The sequence below is a fragment of the Schistocerca cancellata genome, chromosome 9, assembly GCF_023864275.1.
Source record: "Schistocerca cancellata isolate TAMUIC-IGC-003103 chromosome 9, iqSchCanc2.1, whole genome shotgun sequence".
In the NCBI taxonomy this organism is placed as follows: domain Eukaryota; kingdom Metazoa; phylum Arthropoda; class Insecta; order Orthoptera; family Acrididae; genus Schistocerca; species Schistocerca cancellata.
This window is the reverse complement of record NC_064634.1, coordinates 412,751,708-412,778,834: the sequence shown is the minus strand read 5'-3', so window position 1 is coordinate 412,778,834 and position 27,127 is coordinate 412,751,708. Positions and strand designations below refer to the sequence as shown.

At 37.6% G+C, this 27,127-nt stretch overlaps 1 protein-coding gene across 2 annotated transcripts in view; it reads right to left on the bottom strand.

Moving 5' to 3' along the window:
• Nucleotides 1-8,111: 8,111 nt before the first annotated feature.
• The window catches only part of LOC126100625 (DNA-directed RNA polymerase III subunit RPC2), a 178,484-nt gene continuing 159,468 nt past the window's right edge, over nucleotides 8,112-27,127 (bottom strand). For both annotated transcript variants that reach the window (XM_049911251.1, XM_049911252.1), the window contains exons 20-22: nucleotides 13,681-13,844; nucleotides 9,136-9,225; nucleotides 8,112-8,291 (exon numbers count right to left, since the gene is read on the bottom strand). In XM_049911251.1, coding sequence (XP_049767208.1) covers nucleotides 8,162-8,291; nucleotides 9,136-9,225; nucleotides 13,681-13,844 — 384 coding nt within the window. In that variant the 3' untranslated portion in view covers nucleotides 8,112-8,161. The remainder of the gene's footprint in view (nucleotides 8,292-9,135; nucleotides 9,226-13,680; nucleotides 13,845-27,127) is intronic.

Sequence of the window (27,127 nt, the reverse complement as noted above, 5' to 3'; positions counted from 1 at the left end):
GAATGATACTTATGCCAGGTTTTCTTTTAAAGTGTTCCTTTTGGAAGCTCTTTAAGATGATGATTTTGAAAATAGTTCACTATGTTGATCGCTTCAGCCCAAAATGATAACAGTAACCCGGACTTCACCAACATCCAGAGAGCCAATTTGCCCAAAGTACTGTGTTTTTGATATGTGACACCAGTCTGTTATGGGGTGAGCAGAACCGTTAGTGTAATAGTGAAGGAAGGAAAGAAGATTAGGGTTTAACATCCCATTGTGAACAAGACTTGTTAGAAGCCTCAGAGCACAAACTTGGACTGACGAAGGAAGTGAATGAGCCCTTTCAAAAGAATCATCCCCATCATTCACCTTAAGTGATTTAGAGAAATCATAGAAAACCTAAGTCTACACAGTCAGACACAGATTTGAACTGCTATCCTCCCGAATATTAGTACAGTGTCTTATTACTGCACCATCTAGCTCAGTTTGGTTACGTGATCACTGTACTGACCACATGCTAGGCACCAGATTGTGTAGTAGCTTTCCTGTCCTATTAGCTGCTTTTAATTATTGGTAGGTGCTAGGCCACTGAAGGTACACCAGTAATTATCAAATTTATGTAGTTGGGAATGGATTACAAAAAGTTAAAAGCAACTAACAGGAAACCACAACATTAAAAAAACAAAAGCATTATTAATTTGTGTTTGGACCAATTGCTCAGTACATCTCAGAGTCGCTTGTCCTGGGTGGGAAAGACATTTCTCAGTAATTATTCCATGTTTCCCTGAATACAGTTGTGCGATGAATTACAAATACCCATTAGTGCAGCACTGACCCTGCTGAAAAGTGAAAGTTCCTCTATCATGACACCAGCATGTGTACTCACTGTGCATCCCTTGCTAGAGACAGCCAGTCTATCGCAAAACTATTAGAGAGTATTTCACATCCCGACATGAATGAAATGAAGCAGCTCACCCCCCCCCCCCCCCCCCTCTCTCTCTCTCTCTCTCTTTGAGGTTTATATCTTCAGAACCTAACAGCAAGTCAGGCAGCAAATGACTACCAATGGGCAGTGACACTTGTAACTATATTACCTTGGGTGACTGCACAGACCATCCATATGCATCATCGTACACACCACAACTGTTCACTCTCTCTCCTTCTTTACCTCTTTGGACACCATATGTTCTATGTTTTCATGCCATCGGTGAGAAGTAATAAATTATTTCTCCACTGATGTAAGCTGCTCCCATTCATTTAAATTTCTAACTCCCTTCCACTCCCACTTTACTGACAAATTCTCTACAGCTCTCAGTTGGTGAGAGCATCTAGGCAACACCCTAGATACCTTTCATTGGTTCCTGGCACCATACATCTTCTAGTTCAAAAAACATAGACAACATCTAGAACTGGCTGTCACTGTGCACCTCTGCATTTATTGTTCTAGTATCTGCTCACTAATAGCAGTAACAAAAGTGCAGGGAATGCAGCAGATTATTTTTGTCTCCAGAAAGTCATGCGGATTAGCATTTATTCAGAAATGAGCACTGGAGGATGCTGACTTTATGGCTGCTTTCTCAAGGTGCCCCAGTAACTACTCACACTAAAAGCAGTTGAGGTATGTAGCAAATGTGAACATGCTGGAGGCCATTTTCTATTTGCAACACTCCTTGCTATTGGCCAGCTGAAAGAATATAATTTTATGACTGTCTTATCTTCATCTAGATTACTGATTTCAATAAACATATCAACAACTTCTCCTTGATGACAAAGGGAACAGACATGACAACATCTGCATTTGCATACACAGTGTGCATATTATGAGTTCAATTTGATTATTGCATTTCCAACATGTCACATACTAGGTTTTTTAGCATCTCATTTCAGTCTTGAAAGTTAAAATGGAAAATTGATCATTCAAACTTATACTTCATCCTTTTTTTCTCTCCAATAATTTTTTGTCAACAATAACAAATGTCTTTAGATTGTTGTTATCAGATATTGTAGTTTCTTCTAGTTTTGCTAGCTACATAATGTGGCAGTGACAAGAAATGTAAAATAAGCCACACTAGCTATTAATATTTTTTCGCCCTTGAAAATAGTGGTTTCTGGTACATCCTTTGGGCTATTATAATTGCATCTTGTTAAAATGTTGGTTTCATAAGAACTATAAATTCTACTATTCTAAACTTACATGGGATCAATAATTATTGTATGAGTCACTGATTTTATTACATCTTTGATTAGATACCCTGAGTGCAATGTGTTCTTCTTAAAACCATCAGCAACTCTGAATTCTACTTTGATTATAAATTGGAACTTCAAAAATGTCTAAGCACAGTTCATTTATTTCACCAAAAAATTTCAGAAATTTGATTTATCTTTTAAAACTTCTTTTGCAACTGACTATTGTTATTTAATAATGTTACTTGACAGATGTATTATTTGGGAAGAAGTAGATTGACACTGAAATTGCACTGGTGGTTAGAATCAGAGGACTGGCTTAGACTCAATTCTCTCAGTAAAAACTTACAAAGACCCTTCAAAATGGACAAAGGAGCAATAGTTTGTCTCTTGACAATAGTGGTAGTAATCACGGCTTTCAACTGTTCAGCCATATCATGACTGAGTGATGGTGTTGGTGCCCAGCATTTCCTGTAGTCCTGGCGACCAACATCTCTCTCAAGTGATATAAGATACAAGTAGTATAACAATTACTACCAGTGTAAGATACTGTTTTGTCCTTTCCACAATTCTTTGTAAAAAGTATATTTACCCAACAGCTCAAAATTCTGATTGGAGTAAATGTACAGAAAAATACCCACTGAGATATGTAGACCAAAGTGGCACATTGTCTTGTAACTAAAATAATTTACAAACTCATTCATTATTCATTCCTTAGATCCCATCAAGAAGGAAAATCCTCACGGATGTGCAGCAATTCAAGGTATTCATTAACAAAAGACAAGGATATCATAGAAACAAACTGTATATTTAATTTGCAATAAACTATCACTATACTGCTTAATGCTGTTCATGATTATCCCATTTAAAACAACAGATCAGCTAAACAGCAAGGGTTCATCATCAGTTATGACCAAACACTCTTCATTGCTGTGGAAAAAAATAAATCTTAGCAGAAATTACACCGCCCTTTATTGTGGATGTACTTACTCTGGTTTTTCCACCACTGTTTCTCCACTTTACAAGGCTGTACCAATAAATATACTCAAGCTGACAAAGTCCTTGACTTTGGCCTGCACACCTGGCAAGAAGGGGACATTTGGCAGTGCAGTCTCTTGTGAATAAGTTAGAAGTAACAAAACATTTAATATACATATATGCTGTTTTTCATGTAAATCTATTACTAGTGGGTGGTCCATTTTCTCCGATTTCACTTATCACACTGTCAGTTCCTTGAAACATAACTGAAAAACAAAACAGAAAAGAAGCAATGACATAAGCTTTGAATGTGAAAAGCCATTCATTTGGCAATACCATTTTATTGTAACATCCCAATGGTTAAAACACTATTTGTGAGCATCATACAATTAAGTTACTCAATAATCAAATATACGCACAAATTCTGACAAAATTGTTTTTGAAGGAAAATTTTATTTCTAATTTTTTATTACAGAAATTGAAAGAAACAATGGCCATTCAAATGTCATTCATTGACATTACATTAGATAAGGTTAAGATTAGATTCAGTTTTCATTAGATAGATTCAAAAATGAGATGATTCTCATGGGTGTGGAACATGTCAGAAAGTTTAACATAAGAAACTATAATACTCACTTCCCCAATCAATTGTCAGGAGACTGTCAAAATATGTGAATATATTACAGTACACTGGAACTTCTAATATTTACAGAATGAAATATAGTTAAGCGCTTTTAATACATTTATGGTACACGAAATACCTGATCCTGCCTGTTGTGACCAAGTGGTATCAAAACTGATATCTAACAGACATTACTACTTAAGTTAGTTAGTTAGACTAACAGTCCCTGTTAAGATATTCATCTATAGAGTGGAAGGAGTTGCCTATCAAAAACTTCAGTGATTTTAGGTCTTTATGTTGATTGTTCTTATTCCTAGTATTGGTACTATGTTTGAGCTATTGGTTGGAAATAGAGAGATTATTTGCAACAAATTTCATTAAGGAATAAAGATACTGAGAAGAAGTAGTTAGAATACCCAGTTCATTAAATAGGTTTCTACCCGATGTTCTCAAATTTACACCACAAATGAGTCTTATTACACACTTTTGCACTCTAAAAACTTTTGCTTGGTTTGATGAGTTACCCCAGAATTTGATCCCATGTAACATATTACAATGAAAGTAAGCAAGGCTTTTTTTTAAATATTTGTATCTCCTACATCTGACATCATTCACATCGCAAATACAGACTTGCTTACGTGCTTCAGCAAGTCTGTGGCATGCTCTTCCCAACTGAATTTATTATTGAGTTGTAATCCTGGAAATTTAACACAGTCAACCTCTTCAATCTGCATGTTGTCATATGTTATACACTTGCTGGAAGGAAGTCTCTTACAGATTCCAAACTGCAAATAGTGGGTCTTTCCAAAGTTTAATGACAATGAATTAGCCTCAAACCATTGATTAATGTCAGTGAAAATTTGATTAGCAGTCATTTCTAAATCCTGACTTGCTATTTATTGCAATGTTTGTATCATCTGCATACAAAACAAACTTAGCATCTGGCAATTTAACAGATGAGAGGTCATTAATATACACAAGAAAAAGCAATGGACACAAGATTGAACATTGAGGAACACCACATGTAATTAATTTCCAGTTAGATGAAGATTGCTTACTCTACAGGTATTACACAGTGACGCCCTTTGTTTCCCATTATTAAGTAAGACTCGGACCATTTCACAGCACTACCACTGAAATCATAATATTCTAATTTACTTAAGAGAATGCTATAATTCACACAGTCAAAGCTTTATGGCAGGTCACAGAAAATGCTAGTAGCCTCTAAAATTTGCTATCTAATGAATTAAGTACATTTTCACTGTACATGTAAATAGCCTTCTCTATATCAGAAACATTAAGAAGCCAAACTGTGACTTGAACAATATAATATTTGCAGTCATGTGTTTAACAGGACACTTGAACACAACCTTTTCAAATATTTTTGACAAAGCCAGCAAAAGTGAAATTGGTCTATAGTTTGCAGTCTCTCTTTAGCCCTCTTCTTGTAAAGAGGTTTAACTTCAGCGCATTTAGACAGTCTGTAAATGTTCTGCTGGTAAGAGGTTGATTACACAAATAACTTAAGATAAAACTTAAATTACATGAGCACTCTTTGATTAACTTCATTGATATGTTATCATAACCACTAGCATGCCCCAATTTTAAGGATTTTCTGATGGATGCTACTTCTCTGCGAGACACAAGTGTCATTTCCATTTTACTGAAGTTCTTTGTAAAGACTTGTCTCAGATATTCCACTGCACTGTTTACTGAACCTGATAACACCAAGCGGTCGGTAACACAAATGGAAGTACTTGCAACACTACATGCACTTGTTGACAATGTCTCATTTATTTTTAGAGCTATCTCTTGCTCTTTCTTTTTGGCCCTACCTGTCCGTGTCTTCACCATATCCCATATAATTTTTATTTTGTTGCTGCTTCAATTTCTGGATTACTTGCTTCAATATTTTGCAGAACTCTCTGAATTGCATTACAATGCTAACATCAGAGCTGTACCTAGATAGTAAATACAGACTGCTTTGTGTCCCACCTGATATCTTTATTAAAGCAATTTTCAGCTTCATTCATGAATGCTTTGTATTTTACATTTGAGCAAGAAATATTGCAAACATCCATCCAGTTCATGCCTTTGAGAAGCCTGCAAAAATTCTCAATTTTTTACGGATTTATTACCCTCCTGTACTCAGATTTAATAGATTTTATATTCTGACAAGTTGCAACATTTAACCTAAGATGCTGCTTGTCATGATGAGATAGCCCATTTACTATTGGTTTTGTGATATGACCTTTTTTTCCCTAGATTTGTCTACAAAGATGATTTCAATAGCAGTCTCACAACATTTACATACCCTATTTGCAATGTTCACAGTAGGAACAGTAGCATTAAATAGAATGACAGTGTTACTGACTGCAATAATTTTCACTGATAGAGCTGTTCACAAAAGCCACATTAAAATCACCTGTAACCAATGTTTCCCTTGTTTTTCACTGTGGGATGGGACAACAGAGCTTCCGGATTTTTTAATGAGAAGGTTATAGTTTCCTGGAGGTGCTCTGTATATACTTACTGTTATAAAGGACTTATTATGAAACACTACTATTGTTGCACAAGCTTCTAAGTGCTGCTCTGAGGAAAATTTATTAATATAATTATTCTTGAAACTAAATCAGTTTCTGACAAATGTGGTAACTCCCCCTTTCTCCATATTTTCCCTACAGAAGTCAGAGGCTAAGTTGAATCCTGTAACATTCAACATATCTATACCAGTGGTCACTTGATGTTCAGAGAGGAAGATTATATCATCTGGTTTGATCAACTCTAATTCTTCAACACAAATAAGAAACCCATTAAGTTACCCTCAGTCCTCAGATATTCTAATTCAGTAAGTATAACAGATTGAAATTACAAAATTTTGTAAATGAGTTAATTCACACATATCATTTTTAAATTTTTGTTATACTTCTCTCATCAAAAAATATAAAGGGAATTCTGCATGACTGCAATCCTTAAGTCAGAGTTCGCTTCTCATCAGAATTTGCTTCTCCAGTTCCTTTCCTAAGCTCGTGACAAACATTGCATTTCATGAACAGCCAATGTTAAATACAGTTAGTCATTTTTCAGGTTGTAGAAATATTTTATAACAAAAAGTAATGGGTAATGTAATTTTCAAACAGAAACACACCTAAATTACACGAACTTTCTCCTCAGTTTGTTTCCTTTCACAAACAATAACAGCAAAAATACAAGTTAAGGATACACATTTCACATCAAGAACTAACAGGTATTTATAAAAATAGCACCCAAAAGCCACTGTACAGGAAAGTCTTCACTTTATTTCACAATTATAAATCAGTCTTTGAAAACACATAATTCTTTTATTAGAGAAGGAGACTCACATTTGTTGAAACACTGAAGAGTAACCATTTATCCTGTTATGAACATCTACGCATGGAGAGACACTTTAGGGATGTGTAATGGGTCGAAGTATACATTAAATGGGACTAAAAGAAAAACAGCTATATGTACAGTACGAATCTTCCACTTTGCAACTGAGTGTGTGCACTTCTGAAATATTGAAAGATTAAAACTGTGTGCAGAACATTCCGGTGTTCAGTAGCACCGCTCTATCAAAGGTGAAATCTGTGAGAACCAGTTTCTCATTCTGGACTTCACTACCTGTTTACACATCACTGGATCATATTAAAAGTACATGACACAGTGTCAGTCATCAGGTTGTTTGGTGAGGAACAATAATTCACACAGTGGAAGTAGTCAGCTATTGTCTTACGTAAGTAGCAGCTCCATTATTTAAGTGAAGCAATTGATACACACACTCAGAATATTAATTATGACAGCTGAGCACTGCATTAAATTACATTCCTCCATGTAAGTTGAGAATGTTACACTTCTATAAACAGTTTGTTTTACTTTGAGTTATTTTTACTAACTGTTGAATCAATGGAAACTCCAGGTAGGAATATGTACAATGCAGGAAAAGGCAGATTGCTACTTATCGTAAAGAAGACACGTTAAGCTGCAGATGGGTACAATTTTTCAAACACTTAAATGGAGCTTTCAGCCACAGCCTTCATCAGCAAAAGAGAAATGCCCACCTCATGCACACATGACTGCCACCTCCAGCATCTCAGGCTGGAATGCAACCATCATGTGGGATGCAAGCAGCAATCTGTAGACAGTGATAGTTGCATTCTGACCCGATGTGCTGGAGGTGGCAGTCATGTGTGCATGAGGTGTGCTTGCTTGTGAGTATGAAAAGTAACAGCTGAATTCATTTAACCCAAGAACTTCTAGACAGACAAACCTAGGAAAAACATAAAGGAAAGAAATGTGTGCAAAGTAAAAAAGGTGCAAGTTATTAAAAAAAACAATAATTTATTTCCTCAAATATACAAAATATATACAAATACATCAGTCACAGTAATTTTTGAGAGTCAGTCGTGGCACAATATTCATGGATCGAAGCTCTTGAAACAGTAGCTTACATGCATATGGAATTCTGATTGTTGAGACAGACTTGCTGGAGTGGCAGCTGTGACACCTGTGGATTTTTAAAAATTTAAACAATAGAGTGGATATACATTAAAATAGTTTTTACTATAGTTAAAGATCACATTGTTTCTGTGCCTAAATTACAAATGAGAAAATGTTGAATGATCCAGGTGCTCGTCTCTTGGCTTGGTGCTCTTAGCTGTATTAGAAATGTTTGTCATAATTTACAGCTTGAGACATACCGTTAAACTTTTTTTCTGTCAGCTACTTTATAATACATGAAAGGGAATAGTAAAGTGATTTCCCTGATAGGAACTGCATACACCCAGATACTCATGATGTAGAGTTTCCTTTATATCTAGTTGCGTACTGTTATACAGTGTTTTGGAGAAGTTAACCCATTTAGAGTAAATATATTTCCAAAATAAAAATGTCTTAGAGGACAGTATACATCTGCATAAATAATAAATAATGTACTGTCAACTATATAGTGTTACGTTGTTCTGATTACAAGACAAAAATTTCATGAAATATCATCATTGCTTGCTCAACTCAATCTCACACACAAATTTTTCAATAAATGTTGGATTTTCAAGGAATAATGCAGATTTCTATCTCTACAAGTTAGTAAGACTTGATTGTTCAGTCAGAAGCAACACACAAAAGCTACATACTTTAGAATGGTTTTCTTGAAGAGCTGTTGTTATTAAAGCTATGTACCTCTAAACTTTATCAGGTTTTCATGCAGAACTACTTCTGATGGGAATCTAATAAGTCATCGGAGTAGCACTAATTCAACTTTTATTGTAAAAGGATGCCTACCAGCTAAGGTAGAATATTTCACAGTTTGATTTTCCAACAACATAAGAGTACAGGTATTTTCATGAACTTACCATCCAGAGTAGGCTAGGAGTCCACATTGGTTGCAGACATCCACATCAAAAGCATCACTTGAAATCATGAGTCTTTCAACAAGCATCATACTGAAATACATCCACTTGGTAAGCAAATTTTCTTGTAAATATTTAGAAGCAATACAAAATTACAACAATTTTTCAGCACTGCAAATTCCACACAAGATGTTAGATTTTGTAATGTAAATACAAAAATGAATTATATGTTTATCCATGCTAATGCATTTAATTCATTTCAAAATGAAAAATCTTTTAAGTACTAGCTGAAATGCGTTCGAATGGTCAATGGAAACGTAATTATAAATGGACCCTAATCTTTAATAAATATTGATCAATCAATAAATTTAAAAATTATCATAAAGAAAGGCATACACTATCCACTATAGTAGTCAATAAATCAAAAATCACAACTGCATTAAGCAAGCAATCACATTCTTATTGAACTTGGCTGCACAAAAAATTCCTCACTTTTTTAGAATGATGAGAAAAATGGAAAAAATGCAACACTTTCCACTGTCTGTGTATCAAGTAGTTAAACAACATGGAAAATTCACGAACACTAAAAAAAAAGTTATATTATTCCATAGGTCATTCTAAAGGCTTAACAGTAACAGCCTTGCATGGCAGAATACTGACTGGACTCAATTATCAAGGGGCAGTTTACAGATTTTAAGTAACTACTTAAACAATTACAAACGTTTTTTTTTGCACAGGATAATATGTGCGACAGAATGGAAATTCAATAATTAGTTTGCAGGCACACTTTTGAAAAGGGAGGAGGAGTTGGTAAGTATGTACAGTAACCATACATTTTCGTACAAAATTGCACGTAACTGTAACAAAACCAAAGACGGAGAAAGAAAATTTGTATACATGCCAATAGGTCTCCTCAGAACTCCTTTAACAGAAAACAAAAGTAAAATGTAAATTTCATCTACAGGGTCTGGCGGACCCATCAGTACCAATCGACCGCCATGTCAGTCTCTGCCAGTTGTGTCAATGGATGTGGTATGGAGAGGTGTGGTGTCAGCACACTGTTCTCCTGATCATTGCCAGTTTTCATGATCTGGAGCCATTACTGCTTGGTCAAATAGCTCCTCAACTGGCATCACAAGGCTGAGCGCACCCCATTCCTGTCCTCCCACCAAGGAAAAAAATCCCTGTCAGTACCGGGAATCGAAGGCAGATCCTCTACATAGCAGTCAGCCTTGCTGATCACTCAGCTACAGAGCCAGACCAGAAAACTACAGTGTTTCACGAAATAGAAGGGAGTTGCTATTGGTCAACACACTAGACACATTACCAGCAATACCTTTCCTTACCATATTGTAACTAGGTAGCACAATAAAGGTGCATTTACACCTGTGTGGCTTTCTGTGCACACTGTGCACATGCACCCGTTGCACGAATAGGCAAAGAGGTGCATTAACTGGTGCAAAACCGCATATGTCTCTGAATTGTGCACACAGCAACAAAAGAGTGTCTCCATACCAGACGGAAAGATATGTGCCTCTACTTGCATGTGGAGCAAGCACAGCCGCACGGTGTCTAGCCACAAGGCGCAAAGGTGTAAACGCAGCCTAAGGAGACAGTATTCCACTATCCCTTTATGCCAAATCAAAGAATAGCCGCTTCTACTACTGTCTTAGGTAATCAGCCAGTAATAAGAATTCTTGTTCGAAATTCTGGTTTTTGCCATTCACGTTGTTGATGAAAGACAATTACACAACAAAAGATCATACAAGCAGAATCTGATGGAAGTACAAACTGCTCAAATACTGATTATGCTTTATGATTCACTACCACTATCAAAAATATCCTTGATATGAATATGAGTGCGTATTTCAGTTGAGTACTTAACATTACTACTTTAAACATTTTATTTTTAATGAGAATCAAAATGTTGTTTCAATAGACTCTTTTCCATTTGTTCTGGTTTTACCAACTGGCAAGTGGACACTTCTTTTCTGCCTTAAAAAAATGTAAATATTCAGTTCTGATTAGCTATTTTGGCTAATACCACATACCGGGAGAGCAGAACAAAACTGCACTCAAAAATGTTTACAAGTCTGCCTCCGTATGAGTGCCAATCTCTCTTACTTTGTCTCTGCAGCCGTTGCATGAAATATACATTGGCGGAATTAGAATTGTCCTGCAATCAGCTGCAAATGCCTGTTCTCTAGATTTCTCTCAATTGCATTTTCTAAGATCAAAAAGCGCCTTTGTAACATGTTGAGCAAACCTACCCGTAACAAACGTATCACCACACCTTTGTGCTGCTTTGATGTCTTCTTTAATCCAACCTGATGGGCATCCCAAACACATTGGCAGTACTCAAAAATGGGTTGTACAAGTGTTCTATACACAGTCTCCTTTGCAGATGAGCTACACTTTACTGAAGCCCTCCCAATTCAGATGAGCTACACTTTACTGAAGCCCTCCCAATAAACTGAAGTCGACCATTCACCTTCCTTACTACTGCCTTTGTGCACTTGCTTAATTTCATTTCGCTCTGTAACATTACGCCTAGATATTTGATCAATATGACTGTATCAAGTACTGTATTCAAAAATTACAGGATTGTTTTTACTTATTATTTGCATTAACTTACATTTTTCTACATTTGGAGCAAGCTGTCATTCATCACAGCAACTAGAAATTCTGTCTAATTCATCCTGTATCCTAAGTCAGTCAATAACTACGCTTTCCAAAGTACTACAGCATCAGCAGCAGACAATCACAGACTGACGCTCACCCAAACCCTCAGATCATTTATGTATATAAGTGGTCCTATCACAGTTACCTGGCTGCACTCCTCACAAAACTCTCTTACAGGGAAGACTGACCATTGAGGGCAATGCATTGAGTTTTATTACTCAAGAAGTCTTTGAAACAGTCACATATTTACGAACCCATTCCACACGCTCAGACCTTCATTAACAGTCTGCAGTTTGACACTGTCAAAAGCTTTCCAGAAATGTAGGAATATAGAATCTATAAGTTGTCCTTTGTCCTTAATTCACAGATTATCATATGAGAAAATGGCAGGCTGAGTTTCGCACATAAAATGCTTTCTTTTCTGTCTCAAGTAAATGTATTGTATTCGAACTGAGAATATGTTGAAGAATTCTGCAGCATACCTATGTTAAGGATATGAGTCTGTAATCGTTTGACCCTTGTTATATAAAAGAGTCACATGCACTTTTTTTCAGTCACTTGGGATTTTGCACTGGGTGAAAGATTAGCAATAAATGGAAACTAAGTAATGGACCATTTCTATACAATACTGTCTGTAAAAATGAACTGGGAATTCTGGCAGCTTATTTGTGTTAGACTCTTTCAGGTGCTTAAAAATGCCAGGGATGTTTATTTCTACATTTTCCACATGGGACACAGTGCCTTGGCATGTTTGTACAATTCTCAAGTGCAAATGATTTTTTTAAGTGTACAATTTTAAAATTCACTTTTCTTTTTGTTGGCTTCTATTGACATACCAAGCTGGTCAATTAGTGACTGGATAGAAGTCTTCGACCTTCTTAGTGATTTTATGTAGGACCAGAATCTTCTCATATTATCGGCAAGATTCTTCACTAAGGTATGACAGAGGAAGTAGTTATATGCCTCACTCTTCTATCTCTTTATATACACATGAATTTCTACTAACTTTTGTCCGTCAGTAAGTCGTGTTCTTTTGTGACTTAAGAGTGCAACAAACTCTGTTTCTGCAGCATTTTCCAGATTTTGTGCATTTGCACAGCTACACTTCATTACTACTTTGTCAGTCTCTTCTGCAGACTGTCTTTCACATGTGTAATGTTTTCTGCAGAAAATCCTGACAGAATCATAATGCAGTGTAAGTATGAAAATCAGACTCATGAAAACTTTTGGTGTCAGTTTTATTTTGGGCACACTGTAGTTATTTTAATGTAGTCAAAGACAATTTTTCCTCCCATCTTGAACAAGAACTCCAGCTTTGATGATGTCACTAATTTGACTTTTTCCAAATACTGCAACATCACTGGCTGCAAGCGTAAGAAAAAATTAAAACATTGTCTCCAAGGCCACCAGAGGAAACTAATAAAGCATTAGAGCTTACATTGCAACAGTACGGACAGTCCATGTTTTAGTTCTTTTTACCTCACCTGCATTTCAACTTTCTTCCTTCTTTCTTTCTTTCAGTTTACATAGCTCACCCTTTTAAAATATATTCATATAATTTATCTATTAGGACATCAACATCATTACATAACCTAGCATTCTTTGGCTGAACAGACTAAATAATTAATCCAGAATACAAGATTGGTGCTTTCAGTTTATAACGAAACTGTTGTAGTGTTTGATATTACAATGAGACAAATGATATTTCTGTTGATATTACTTAAAATATAATTAAATGAACATGACCAATTCCACTTCCTTTCCAAATACGTCAGTTTGCAACCTAGATGTTATTTTATACCTCCTCACTTTTAAATTTACGAACTTCCCCCTGAAATATTTCATGGACTTCCTCATAATACATACCTTGCACCATAACCAATGAGGCAATCACGTTCCATCTCCCCCAGGCGAAGACCACCTTCTCTGCTTCGGCCTTCTGTAGGCTGCCTAGTCAAAACTGCTCTTGGACCACGTGACCGAGCATGCATTTTGTCCTGCACCATGTGTTTGAGCTTTTGGTAATAAACCTGCAAAAGACAAGGTTTTGTTGATAAGTGACTTAGTTCCTTAGGAACACAAATATCAATGATGCCAAGGAACATGTTAAATGTTGATATGGAAGTTCATTGTGCTGTGACAAGACAGGTATTATATACAAATCATGAATTCTATGCTCAGTCATAATTTTTAAATAACCACTTTGTGAAGTTCATGTTCGTAACTGCATGTTTACACACAAGCATGCCCGCATTATGGAAGTCGTGGAAGATGGAGAACCATTGAAGTCAATTAGTATGTAGCCCATCCACTGAGACAGAACATGAGTGCTGCTCCTGCAGAATGTGTTTCACACATTGCCAGTGGTTCAGGTGCCCCATGTGTCCCTTAGAATTATTTCACAACTTTACTGTGTCAGACTATCTGCTTGGATAATCATGCAGTGTATTTGACAGACCCCCTCCCTCTCTCTTGTACAATACTACAGTGCTGTATTGGACAGACAGTAGACGAGTACGATAGATTCAGAGACTCACAGATCATCATAATATTTGATATGACAGACTAGTGAGTATGTAAAGCAGTAGTTGTTAAACTATTTTGCTCCAGGCCCAATACTGACAGTGTGTGGCAACACTTCAGGACACACATTTGTCGATCTTGTTAATGGGTAACTTACATAACTTAGTACATTATGAGTCCCAAACAGACTAGCTTAAGTATGATCATAATAAGTTGGAAGCTACCTTCCCAAGTACTGATTGTTAGAATTGGCACTATACAGAACACTTTGTGCTGACTTTTCTCTGTTTCAAATTGCTGCCACCCTCAGAGCTACCAAATTGTGACATAGGGTGAGCCTTTCCTCTCACATTTTATCCTATTCACATACTGAACTTGCATATGAGACTGTTGCTTCATTTACTTTCCAATTCAGTTTTTACTTGTCGACATTTCACCTATTGTGCGCTGATTACATGAGTGGTTAGGGGTATCTTGCGGCAATGTTGGTTACCCACATCTATATTTCATTCTTGTAGTAGTTCTTTCATTAAATGCATCTTGACTAGGGAATCCCTTTTCAGTGGGGTGAAAACAGAAGGAACTTTCACACATTCTGGAAGAATTGCCAGTCACTCATAAGGCAGGTCCCATGCTAGCAGACCACGCTGACATATGGGTAAGTCTTTCAGGAATTAACCTCCTGCCTCAGCCTCCAAAGACAATGAGCAGTGGAACTGAAGACTTGGTGTCCTCCACAGCAGAACAAGACACCACCAGTGGAAGAGATGAGAACTCTGCTTGTTAGTAAACTTTGGATGGAGTCCTTAGTTGTCCATTTGCCATAATCTTGCTGTGTGTGGTTTCCAGACATGTTTTTGCATGCAAAATATGCAGCCATTTGCATGTTTGCAAAATTTCCAAACTTTGCACTTCCCCTGGGGACATTGTGCAAAGCCCAACAAAATTTTCAGAATTTTCCATAAACGAGTCTGGACATCGGAACAGGGTGACACTCATCTCCCATTCCATATATACGTATCTCATGGGTAGATAAATCTTTAACTTCATCTTGGGAGCTAGTGAACTGACTTCCAAATACCTGATTGGAAGTGCACTTATGCCCTTTCTGGGATTGGTTCGAAAAGAGTATGCCATGTGCCTTTTCAAGTTGTGAAGAAAGGCTATCAAAAATCAAGAGAGGATTTCTGATTTGATCTTCTACTAGGTGATTCTACTCAAAGTCATACTTAGCTGCTGCTGCTTCTTGTTCTTCTTCTTCTCCTCCTCCTCCTCCTCCTCTGCCCCACACCCCACCCCACCCTGCCCCCCATCTCCTGCCAAGTCTTTGAAGTTTCACTTTGGGGCTTATTCGTATCCACAACACTGATCAGAAGCATGACAAGATTTGCAATCACATCATATAGCCTCACCCCAACAACAGTTACCAGCAGCTGCAGTTCAGTGCTGCTACTTGTCTGCAGCAACCTTAACAGCAGTCACAGTAAGACTGAATTTGTAATGTGCACTCCCAAATTTGAAAATCGTGATATTGTTAGAGGAGAGAAGTCCATTTCCAGTTTTATGGTTTTCACAACATGATCTACACATTTCATGCACTAGTATGCGTATTCTTCTGCAATCTAATTCTTGCTTCAAAGGGGATCTTTCTCATAATCACACGTTTTTGTTTTGTTATCAAGTTACATTCACTGGAGCTCACTCACCTGGTGATAATTCTTTCTGGTTTTTCCTTTATTCTTTGATCTGTTGTGTGCTCTGTTGGAATTCATAATCTTTTTTAATTATGGAATTTTATAGTTTTGCAATCATGGTTGAAAATTTGTGTCCGTTATGAGTCTGGGCACCATCTCAATCATAGTTGTTCAGCATTGTGCTGGTTGCGAGCAATCAGTCAGTGGAAATGCAGTCGAATCAGTCAGTGTAAATGCAATCGAATTAATACCAAAAACATTAAAGGAAGGAAGGAAGACTGAGTTTAATGTCCCATCAACATCGAGATCATTACAGACAGAGCACAAGCTCAGATTGTGTCAAGGATGGGGAAGGAAAGCGGCCATGCCCTTTCAAAGAACCATCTGCATTTGCCTGAAACAATTTAGGGAAATCACGCAAATCCTACATCTGAAGGAATGGATGCAGGTTTGAACTGTCAACCTTCGGAATGCAAGTCTAGTGTGATAACCACTGCACCACCTTGCTCAGTCAAAAACTTTGAGGAGCATCAAAAAATCAATGAGGTTTTCCAGCAAAAACAGACGGAAATTAATAAAGAAGTCTCAGATGCATTAGAGAGCCATGAACAAACAATTACAAAAGTGTCAAACAGATTATGGAAGTCCAGCAGTTAATAATAGGCAGTTTCTGGGATAGAACAGCATCAGGGTGACCGAAAAGACAGAACAGGAGATGCAGTACAGAGAATTGGAGAAGTGGAAGGGCAATACAGTTCATTCCACTTGAAATAGAAACCGCAATCAAGGAGACATAGTGATAGGAGTTGACAGGAAGTCCTCTATACTGATCTCCACGATGGTAGACATGCAGGAATTGTTGTATAATGAAGTACAGGAAAACATCAACAGGGTATGCAAGCAGCAGCAAGAAATAATGACTGAGGAATCTGAATGAAAGTGTCACAAACATTAGGTGTGGTGAGTGGTGTCAGAACAACCGAGTGCAGCATCCCTGCTGTATTGGACACTACTACAGGTAGTGACCAAATCAATCACTCACAGGTAACATGAGCATGCCACTACAGACACTAAGTGCTCCAAGCTATGAGTTGTGTCCAGCATTCAACGAAGCCATGAGGTCAACTGAGGGAGAATTGAATGATTAGGGAAAATAATTAACACTTCCCTCCCAGAGCCTGAGCATGACAGTTAGCTTATTCAGTCCCACCACTGTGGCTTGTTCACTTTCAACTTGAATTTGTTTGCAGTTTTCTTGAAGGCGAAGATGAAGCAAAGGTGTAAACAGTAGCACAAGTCATCATTCTTACTGATAGTTTCAGGAGACGTCACGGCATATTGGTCACGGGAGGCTCAAGTGTGTGCTAAAGATGACACCATGTTGGATAAAAATTTTACGAATTTGGGGTATATGAAGCCCTGTCAACTTTCTCAAGAAAAAGTGTTAAAAGAACCAGTTTCTTGGTGCCCCTTTGGGCCAACTGATTTAATACTGTTCTGTTACACCAAACTGCCACACTCTTATCAGTGGACACTTGTAGAATGTTGCAAAGACAACAAGCAAATGTTCAAGACCCTATTATAAGGGCTTCAACACATTAATGGTGAGAATGGGAATAACGAATCAACTCACAGAAACAGTTGCAAGATCACACCGTTTCTACAATGAATGTAAGGATGACAGGTTCAGCTCATGGGTGAGCCAGCCATGCCACAGTAATCACCATGAAACGGCAAATTGGCTGAACAATCCTGGCAACAATAACGATTATAATTGAGGGAATGAAAGAAGACAAGAGGCAAGGTGCCCGGATTGTGGGAGTGGGAGCACCTGGCCTGCAGCAGAATCAGTTGCATAATGGTTCAAACCAACAATGATTGGAATAATCAGGGGTACAGACCCAATAAACAAACCTGCATCAGATAAATAGCAGAGACGACCGCGAAGAAGTGGAGGAGTTAGTCTACAGTATGTAGCTTGTGATTTTAGTGTACAGTACACTGGTACACTGCGTCTACCTAAGAAGTTACTGTTTGCAGGGATATGTTTTGGGGAATTTGTGTGTAATTTGTTTTATGACATGTGGGATTTTTTCCAATTTGTATTTTGTGCATCAAACCGAGCAATAATTTGTGCTTTTCTTTTCATTATGGTCTTGCAGTCTGTTTAACAATTTTGATAAAGGTAAGTGCTGGGGGAATAAATTGATAATGTTTTTGATATGACCTGCATGCTAAGCTGTCTAATGAATGAATACAGTGAAATTTTTAAATAAAGAGGTAGCAGGCAATTGAGATGGTGCACAGGTGCACACGTTTTTCCTATGTTGAAGAATGAGTTGGGATTAGTACGGGCATGACATACACCCACACTACAAATATTGCAGCACGACTGAAGTTTGACCTGCTCAATAAGGTGTAATAGAAAGAAAATAGAACATAGCTCTGCCAAGCTCGATTAGCAGGAGTGAATAAAGTCAACTGGAGCGTTTAGTATAGGAAGAAGCTCATAGTTTGACCATGTACAAGGAAGATTTTTTTGAGTGTCCACGTTGAGGGGGATGGAAACCACCATGAGGTATTAGGGTTGATTTTTGTATGTGTCAGAGTATGCCTGGACCATTGAGATATTTTTGAGGGTGACATTTATGTGCCATCCACTGCTGCAGTCCATTAGAAACACCAGCAATTTTTAAGAAAGTTAGGGACCCATTACAGAATTTGGTGTTCATGCTGCTGCTTTCTGAGCCTACTGTATGGGAGAAATGACTGAGAGTCCATTACTAATATCTGGAACAGATATGAGGTACAACACTTAGCCATAGGGTATACTATGAGCACTCTGATAACACTGCTGACAGCACAATTAAGTGCTTTTTGCTGAAGTGTTTTCTTCCAAGTTATGTTTTAGAAGTTCACTACAGAATGATATTCAGCCCAACGTTGTGGGAGACAATCCTAAGCAACAGAAAGATCCCTGCAAAGTCACAATGTCAGCCCTGGTGGTATCCAAGGCCATATTACTCACAAGAAATGGAGGCAAGGAGCAACTAAATGGCTAAAGGTAGGTATCAAAAATACACACATTTCCTTTTTCCACAATTTATTTAATCTCTTCAGTGATTCTGAATGAAGATATTTTGTCCTATTGATGTTTGTAGCAATCTTTTTTTTTTTTTTTTCCTGTAGGTGTCACAAATGAACCACTTCAGTGTTGGTTACTTTCACAGACATTAAGCAGATGCGCATTCATTCTTGTTTAAGTTTTTGTCTAGATGCAGAGGAGAAAGTGAATATATGTTATTGATGATCGATTGTTGCCCACAGCGACATCAGCAGCTGAAGGGAATAATAAGTAATCAAAGCAAATTAATGCTTTTAACTTATTAATTAACTGAAGTTGGACAGCCTATTTAGTGCACAATAGTTGAGGAGAAACACATAAGCCAATGAGTTTGATATACATCAAAGACGTAATATTTAAGATTTTCTTTCCTTTGATGGTTGTTTATTAATGCCACTCACAAGCACCGTTATAAATGGCTTGTTTACATTAAGATAAGTAGTAGACATTCTTGATGCCTAAATGCTTCAGGGACTAATTACACAATTCCTATACTGTACAACTAACTTTGTGGGTGGATATATGGATGACTGAATGAGAGAGATGACTGAATGAGAGAGATTTCTTTTCCATGTTTTTTTCCTTTTTGTTCCTTTCACTTATCTGTGGATGTTTTGTTAAAGTTTCAAAGATTTTTTTGCTCATAGTTTATAAATATAACTACTCCCACGTTCAGTTTAGCATGTGGTATTCCATACTGACTTCGCCGTGCCTAATGGTGGCATCATACATTTTGTTTCATTATCAAACTGATTTCCTGGTAAACTCAATATTTGTTTAACTATTTTTTCTGTAAAAGTAAAGAATATGTCAAAGTGATTGTCAAGTTTATTTGTATTTTTTATCTTTTTTTGTGCTGTTTCATAACAATTTTTCAAAGTAATCATGTGCTATACTTTGGTCCTCGCTGCAAGGTTTCACAGTTTTTTGTTCCTTGTAATTTTTTTCATGCTGTTTTCCCACCTAATGTGCTGAATTTTGGACCTCACTATGAGGCATTTGTTTTTCAAAGCACTGATGTGCTAAATCTTGGACCTCACTGGGTGAGGCATGACAAGTTTTTGTTTCTTCTTAATTGTCATGGTGTTACTCCATTAATATTTTTCAGAGCAATCGTGCTGTAAGCTAGCTTGTGCTTGTATGTGATGGAGACATTTAACATTTATAATGTCATCTCTCTTGGACGCCTACGTGCTACTTACGAAAATTTTGTAAGGCCTGCTTGTTACAGGCAACTATTAATATCACCATTGTTTGCCTTGATGCTGTAACCTGTGTGTGTCCTAAGATCCGATGATGGCTGCTTTAGTTTCACTGAAACCGGTAATCATGAAATAAAAAAGAATTCCAGCACCAGTTTATTGTTTTACTTTTTCAGAGCTTGGGGACTTCCATTAATTACATTTCCTAATTATAAAACATGCATTTCAATGTGACAAGTTCCAGTCAATAAAAATAAATTAATTAGGCTTGTCAGCTGCATGAATATAATTAAGTTATCTTGACTATTTTTATAACCTACATTAATAGTCCATTTCAAATTATGGCTACAATATTATGAAGAGGGAAGTTGCCACTCACTATATAGCGCTGAGTTGCAGATAGGCACAACAAAAAACTGTCACAAATACAGCAAGGCCTTTGTCGAAAATAGACACCCCCCCCCCCCCCCCCAAACACACGCACACACACAAACTCACTGCATTTGCATGAGTGAGGCCTTGCAGGCCGAAAGCTTATTTGTGACGGTCTTTCTGTTGTGCCTATCTGCAATTCAGCATCTCCACTATATGGTGAGTGGCGACTTTTCTTTTCATAATATTCTTACATTCCATCCTCAAATTATGGCTAATTTGATGGTAGTTTTACATCCACATCAAACTACAATTTAAAAACAATAATATGCTCATCCCATTAATAATAATCACGCTGTTGGTTTCTTGGGTGTTATAATGTGTTTAAAATTAATGTGGTAGCTCACTTGACTGCATGAACTGCAAGCGTCACAAGCCAACTGATCAGCGATCTTTCTCAAACCATTCTAAAGAAAGTATTCTGTAATAAACACTGACTCTTGTACATCTTACAGCTTCATTTATCAGATTCATGATGAACTGCCTATCATTTCGTTAATGGTCATAATTATTGTGATACTTCAATATCAGGTAAACTACTACAGGAAATTCTTAAAGCTTGCAGTAAAAACATAGCCCATTATGAATACACATTTGGTGCATGTTAGTTCATATGCTGTGGCTTATGAAATTTAGACAACATATTGAATTATTCTTTAAACTTTAAAGAATATCGCTATCTGTCCCCAACATCGAGAAAATGGAATCAATGTAAAGGGTTCCATCAAGAATGCATGCACCAGTAAACAAACCAGAATTAAACATTCATAAATCCCTTGTATTTCACAAACGATCTCAGATATCAAAACAAGATTTCGGTAAATGTTAGCACGCAAAGAGGAGAGTATTTTACTATATGAGTGATACGTGTAACTTCCATATATACCACTATATTCAAGAAACTACAGTTTTTTAGATGGAATATTGTAACTTTTAAGGTCCACAAATACCTGGTGAAATGAAAATTTCTGCAGGTTTTGCAACAGTGTAAGTGAAGAAGTTAAATGTTTATTTTTATACTGAGAATGGGCTTTCTCATAACTATTAACCTGACTTGTCCTCAGTTGCCAGTTTAATAACACACTGTTTTAGGATTCTGTCATAATTTCAACTGCATTAGAATGTTAGTGACATGAATATTTGTAAACTCTGCTGTGTTTAGGTAAAAGAAGCACATTCTATCATGGCACAAGAGAAGTTATGTATTACTCAAACTCATCACAGTCCCTTATGAATCCACGTCTCCTCAACTACCTTCTTGATATGGCTGATAATTCAAGACCAGTCCTGTAGTGTAACATTTACAATTGCTTCTTTCGTCAGCATTTCAACCTCACTGTCCATAAATTTCTTGTTGCTTTTTGCCACATTACTTCTTATCTAGGACCATATATTCTTTAAACGAGCATGATACAAAGAAAGCCTGATTAAACTATGCCTTTTAGCGTTAGCCAGTTCAGCGACCTGGTAATGTGGTGTATTTGGCTTGTACGGCACTACAAGTTCCATTAACTCTGCATTATACATGCTAGATTCAACTTTATCCAGTGGGCCATTTCTTTCTACACACAATAAAATATCTGCTTTCCTAGACTGCATTGTTGGAGATTCATCTATCACAACAGATTGGTATGTGCACTGTCCATTACTATTGTCAAATTCGGAAAAATACTTTGCATCAGAGCATTATCTTTGCAGCTGGTAAACGTGTTCTTGGAGGACCTCTTTCACTGTGAATCTTGTGTTCTGACATGCTGCACTGTTGTTATAAACACAACGCCAACACAAAAATACTCGTTCATGACACCTGACCACTGCAGAACACTTCAGCACCAGAAAATACCACACTCCAACAAGAGACAACGAACATAGATGCATGCATTGCGGGACACCACTGGCAGCGTGGGAGAGAAAGCAGGCTTGCCATTGGTGTTACTTGGGCAACAGCGTCAAACATGCCCCCCCACCTGCTGAGCCAAACATCAAAAGTTGCAATTAATTTTAAATGCACTATAGTACTCGCTATGGCAAAAAATGGAACATTGGCTAGATGACTTACTGAACTGGTCTAGAGCATATTATGAACAGATGGTAATTAGTTTGTTGGTGGCGTCAGGCATCATGTGGCTTCTTACTAATTGTCAATGTTTCCACTCACAGTTAAAGCTTTTAATGACCCTCCAGTCAGTGCTAAAGTACCTCACACCAGGTGTAGCAGCAAGGTCTGTCACCAATTTTATTTTGACAGTCCTAGTGGTGGGAGTGCAGTCTACTTACCCAGGCTAGTCAGTGGCGGTAGTTAGCTTCCCAACACAACCAACCCAATTTTCCCTTGAGCTCCTGGAGAGTCAGGATGTCTCCAGTTCCCACAAACAATAGTACTCAATCAAATTCTATGTGCAACTTGGAAAGTCCATGGTCAAAACATTTCTATGATTAAGTAGACATTTGAGAATGAATGTCTGTCAAAGTGGCAGGATTTTGGTTTCACAAAGCATTTTTGGAAGGCCAGGTGATACTGCAGATGGAACTTGCTATGGATGTTCTTCAATGTCAAAAGATGCATGAACTTTTGAACACAGGTTGTAGAATGAGTGTTATTTTGGTAGCTCAGACTCTGATTATACCCAAAACCATTGCGCACATGACTGAAACTGAAGATGAAGAATGGGTGCTTAAAATTGGTCCCGAAAATTTGGACACGTCCATAAGTTCAACCCAGTGCTCGTTTGTAAAGAACTTATGGAGTTGTGTAGAAATGATGCTATTTTTTCTGACAATGTTATAAAGGGAGATGACTCTTGGGTTTTTGAATATGACCCTGAGACAGAGAGACAAAACTCCACGTGACAAACATCGCAGTCACCACACCCCGAAAAGGGATGCATGTAGTGATGGATTATTTGGTCAAAAACAATATGGCTATGCTGCCTGGCCCCCAACAGCCCTGTTTTTATTCCAACAGACTGTTTCTTGTTTCCCTACATCAATGCACCCTTGAATGGACATGATTTTGAGACCACTGACAATGTAAAAACTGGAATGAGAGTGTGCACTGATATGAAACTTCCTGGCAAGATTAAAACTGTGTGCCGGACCGAGACTCGAACTCGGGACCTTTGCTTTTCGTGGGCAAGTGCTCTACTGACTGAGCTACCCAAGCACGACTCACGCCCCGTCCTCATAGCTGCCCGCGAAAGGCAAAGGCCCGAGTTCAAGTCTCGGTCCGGCACACAGTTTTAATCCGCCAGGAAGTTTCAATGTAAAAACTGCTGTTACGCATGCACTAAAAAACATGCCAACCCAGGACTTTCCGGGATGTCTGGCTGACAAAAATGTACTGACATAGAAAAAGGACATGGAGCAGCTAATTTTGATAAAAGTATCCCCTTCAATGCTCTATGTGGCTTGTACATATGTACATGATTGTCAAAGCCAACTGCAAAATGTGACAGGTATAGTATGCTCAGGAATGACAAAGCTGCAATAAAAATGCGCTGTAGAAAGTTTTGTATTTTTTCTGGGTCACAACATGAGTTACCTGATATGAGTTGTATCTTGCTAGGTATTATGTTTGCTTTTAATTGTTATTTCCTTCAATAAATAATATTTTTTGCATACATATTGTACATTTCAGACCTTTATCCCCTGGGAATAAAATATTTTACGTTTGCATTTTTTTTAAACATTGTAGGAACTTTTAAATGTCATTTTGTGATGGTCTGCTACTGTGCTTTTATTATATTTGAAATACAGCTTCAATAGGAGCATCTAGTATGTAAAGTCAATCACTTTTGTACAAATGTCACTGCTGTACTGTAGTCTGTTATGATGCCTGAGTGGGCACAACATGGATCTGACATCATAAACTAACCTTTATTAGTAAATCTAGCTACAGAACATGGTTCATTGATCTCACATTTGACAGTAACAAAAATTTTAAAACACACAAATATAACACAGTTATGGAATCTATAGACAGTGATGTCTTATATGCCCAGTAATACTCTCAAGCAAAAGTATCAAGTCATACTACATAACAGTCTAACAGAACTGAGCATCAGACTCAGAAAGCTGTGATATTTGCATCAGCAATACATTGAGGTAATTAACAGGAAGTGAATTCTAAATTTAAACATACATATATCGTGTTGGACAACAACTGGAAGAACACAATGGCATATCACAAACACTAAGACTTTGTTTGAGTTGGTTTGTTATTTATCATAATGTCTTCAACTCTCACACAGTGAGACGATAGGCTGTGGTGCCATACTTATAATAAATAAATGCGGGGGGGATTTACATTTCTACTGAGTGTCCCAGAAGAAATGGCTGGCATTCAGGAAATGACAGACACACTTATTTGAAGTAAAAGAAACATCATATGGACACATGCCCTATTTTGAATGGCATCCAAGATAAAAAAACATTTAATGTACATTGTTATTTTCTGTATTATTCAATTGTCATTGTTCACAAAATACCACAGTAGTGCAGAGGAAGTCTAGGTTAACGATTTGATACAGGACACCTGATGTACCACAAGTCAGGAAACCACTTCACATTGGTCTACAAAAACCACATAAGCTACAACACGTGCACATCATGTCAGATTTTCAATATTCTCTTGCTCTCTTTGTGCAAACTATTAGTCTTAGAGAAAAAAGTTTAATAGGACCTTCTTTTGTAGGACATTTAATGTAGTTTAATATTGTACTGTGACACATTTTCACCAGATGCTGTAGTTTTCAAGTTGTCAAAGAAAAAGTGATATTAAATGTGTTCTATCACTGAAAACATTCAAAACAGGGCTTATGTCCATACGAAGATTTTTGCTTTAAATAAGAGTTCCTGTTATATTCCTGAATATCAACCATTTCTTCTGAGACACCATGTATATTAAGTAAATCTGAGTCTGTTAAATATCCTGTCCAGGCCACATTTACAGCTTGAATGCTGTCAAAATAATCTTGTTACAAAAATATATGGTGTCACAAAAGTAACATGAATTTCATTGTTGTTGTTGTTGTTGTTGTGGTCTTCAGTCCGGAGACTGGTTTGATGCAGCTCTCCATGCTACTCTATCCTGTGCAAGCTTCTTCATCTCCCAGTATCTACTGCAACCTACATCCTTCTGAATCTGCTTAGTGTATTCATCTCTTGGTCTCCCTCTACGATTTTTACCCTCCACACTGCCCTCCAATGCTAAATTTGTGATCCCTTGATGCCTCAAAACATGTCCTACCAACCGATCCCTTCTTCTAGTCAAGTTGTGCCACAAACTTCTCTTCTCCCCAATCCTATTCAATACCTCCTCATTAGTTACGTGATCTACCCACCTTATCTTCAGCATTCTTCTGTAGCACCACATTTCGAAAGCTTCTATTCTCTTCTTGTCCAAACTAGTTATCGTCCATGTTTCACTTCCATACATGGCTACACTCCATACAAATACTTTCAGAAATGACTTCCTGACACTTAAATCTATACTCGATGTTAACAAATTCCTCTTCTTGAGAAACGCTTTCCTTGCCATTGCCAGTCTACATTTTATATCCTCTCTACTTCGACCATCATCGGTTATTTTACTCCCTAAATAGCAAAACTCCTTTACTACTTTAAGTGTCTCATTTCCTAATCTAATTCCCTCAGCATCACCCGACTTAATTTGACTACATTCCATTACCCTCGTTTTGCTTTTGTTGATGTTCATCTTATATCCTCCTTTCAAGACACTGTCCATTCCGTTCCCCCCCATGAACCATGGACCTTGCCGCTGGTGGGGAGGCTTGCGTGCCTCAGCGATACAGATGGCCGTACCGTAGGTGCAACCACAACGGAGGGGTATCTGTTGAGAGGCCAGACAAACATGTGGTTCCTGAAGAGGGGCAGCAGCCTTTTCAGTAGTTGCAGGGGCAACAGTCTGGATGATTGACTGATCTGGCCTTGTAACATTAACCAAAACGGCCTTGCTGTGCTGGTACTGCGAACGGCTGAAAGCAAGGGGAAACTACAGCCGTAATTTTTCCCGAGGACATGCAGCTCTACTGTATGATTAAGTGATGATGGCGTCCTCTTGGGTAAAATATTCCGGAGGTAAAATAGTCCCCCATTCGGATCTCCGGGCGGGGACTACTCAGGAGGACGTCGTTATCAGGAGAAAGAAAACTGGCGTTCTACGGATCGGAGCATGGAATGTCAGATCCCTTAATCGGGCAGGTAGGTTAGAAAATTTAAAAAGGGAAATGGATAGGTTAAAGTTAGATATAGTGGGAATTAGTGAAGTTCGGTGGCAGGAGGAACAAGACTTTTGGTCAGGTGATTACAGGGTTATA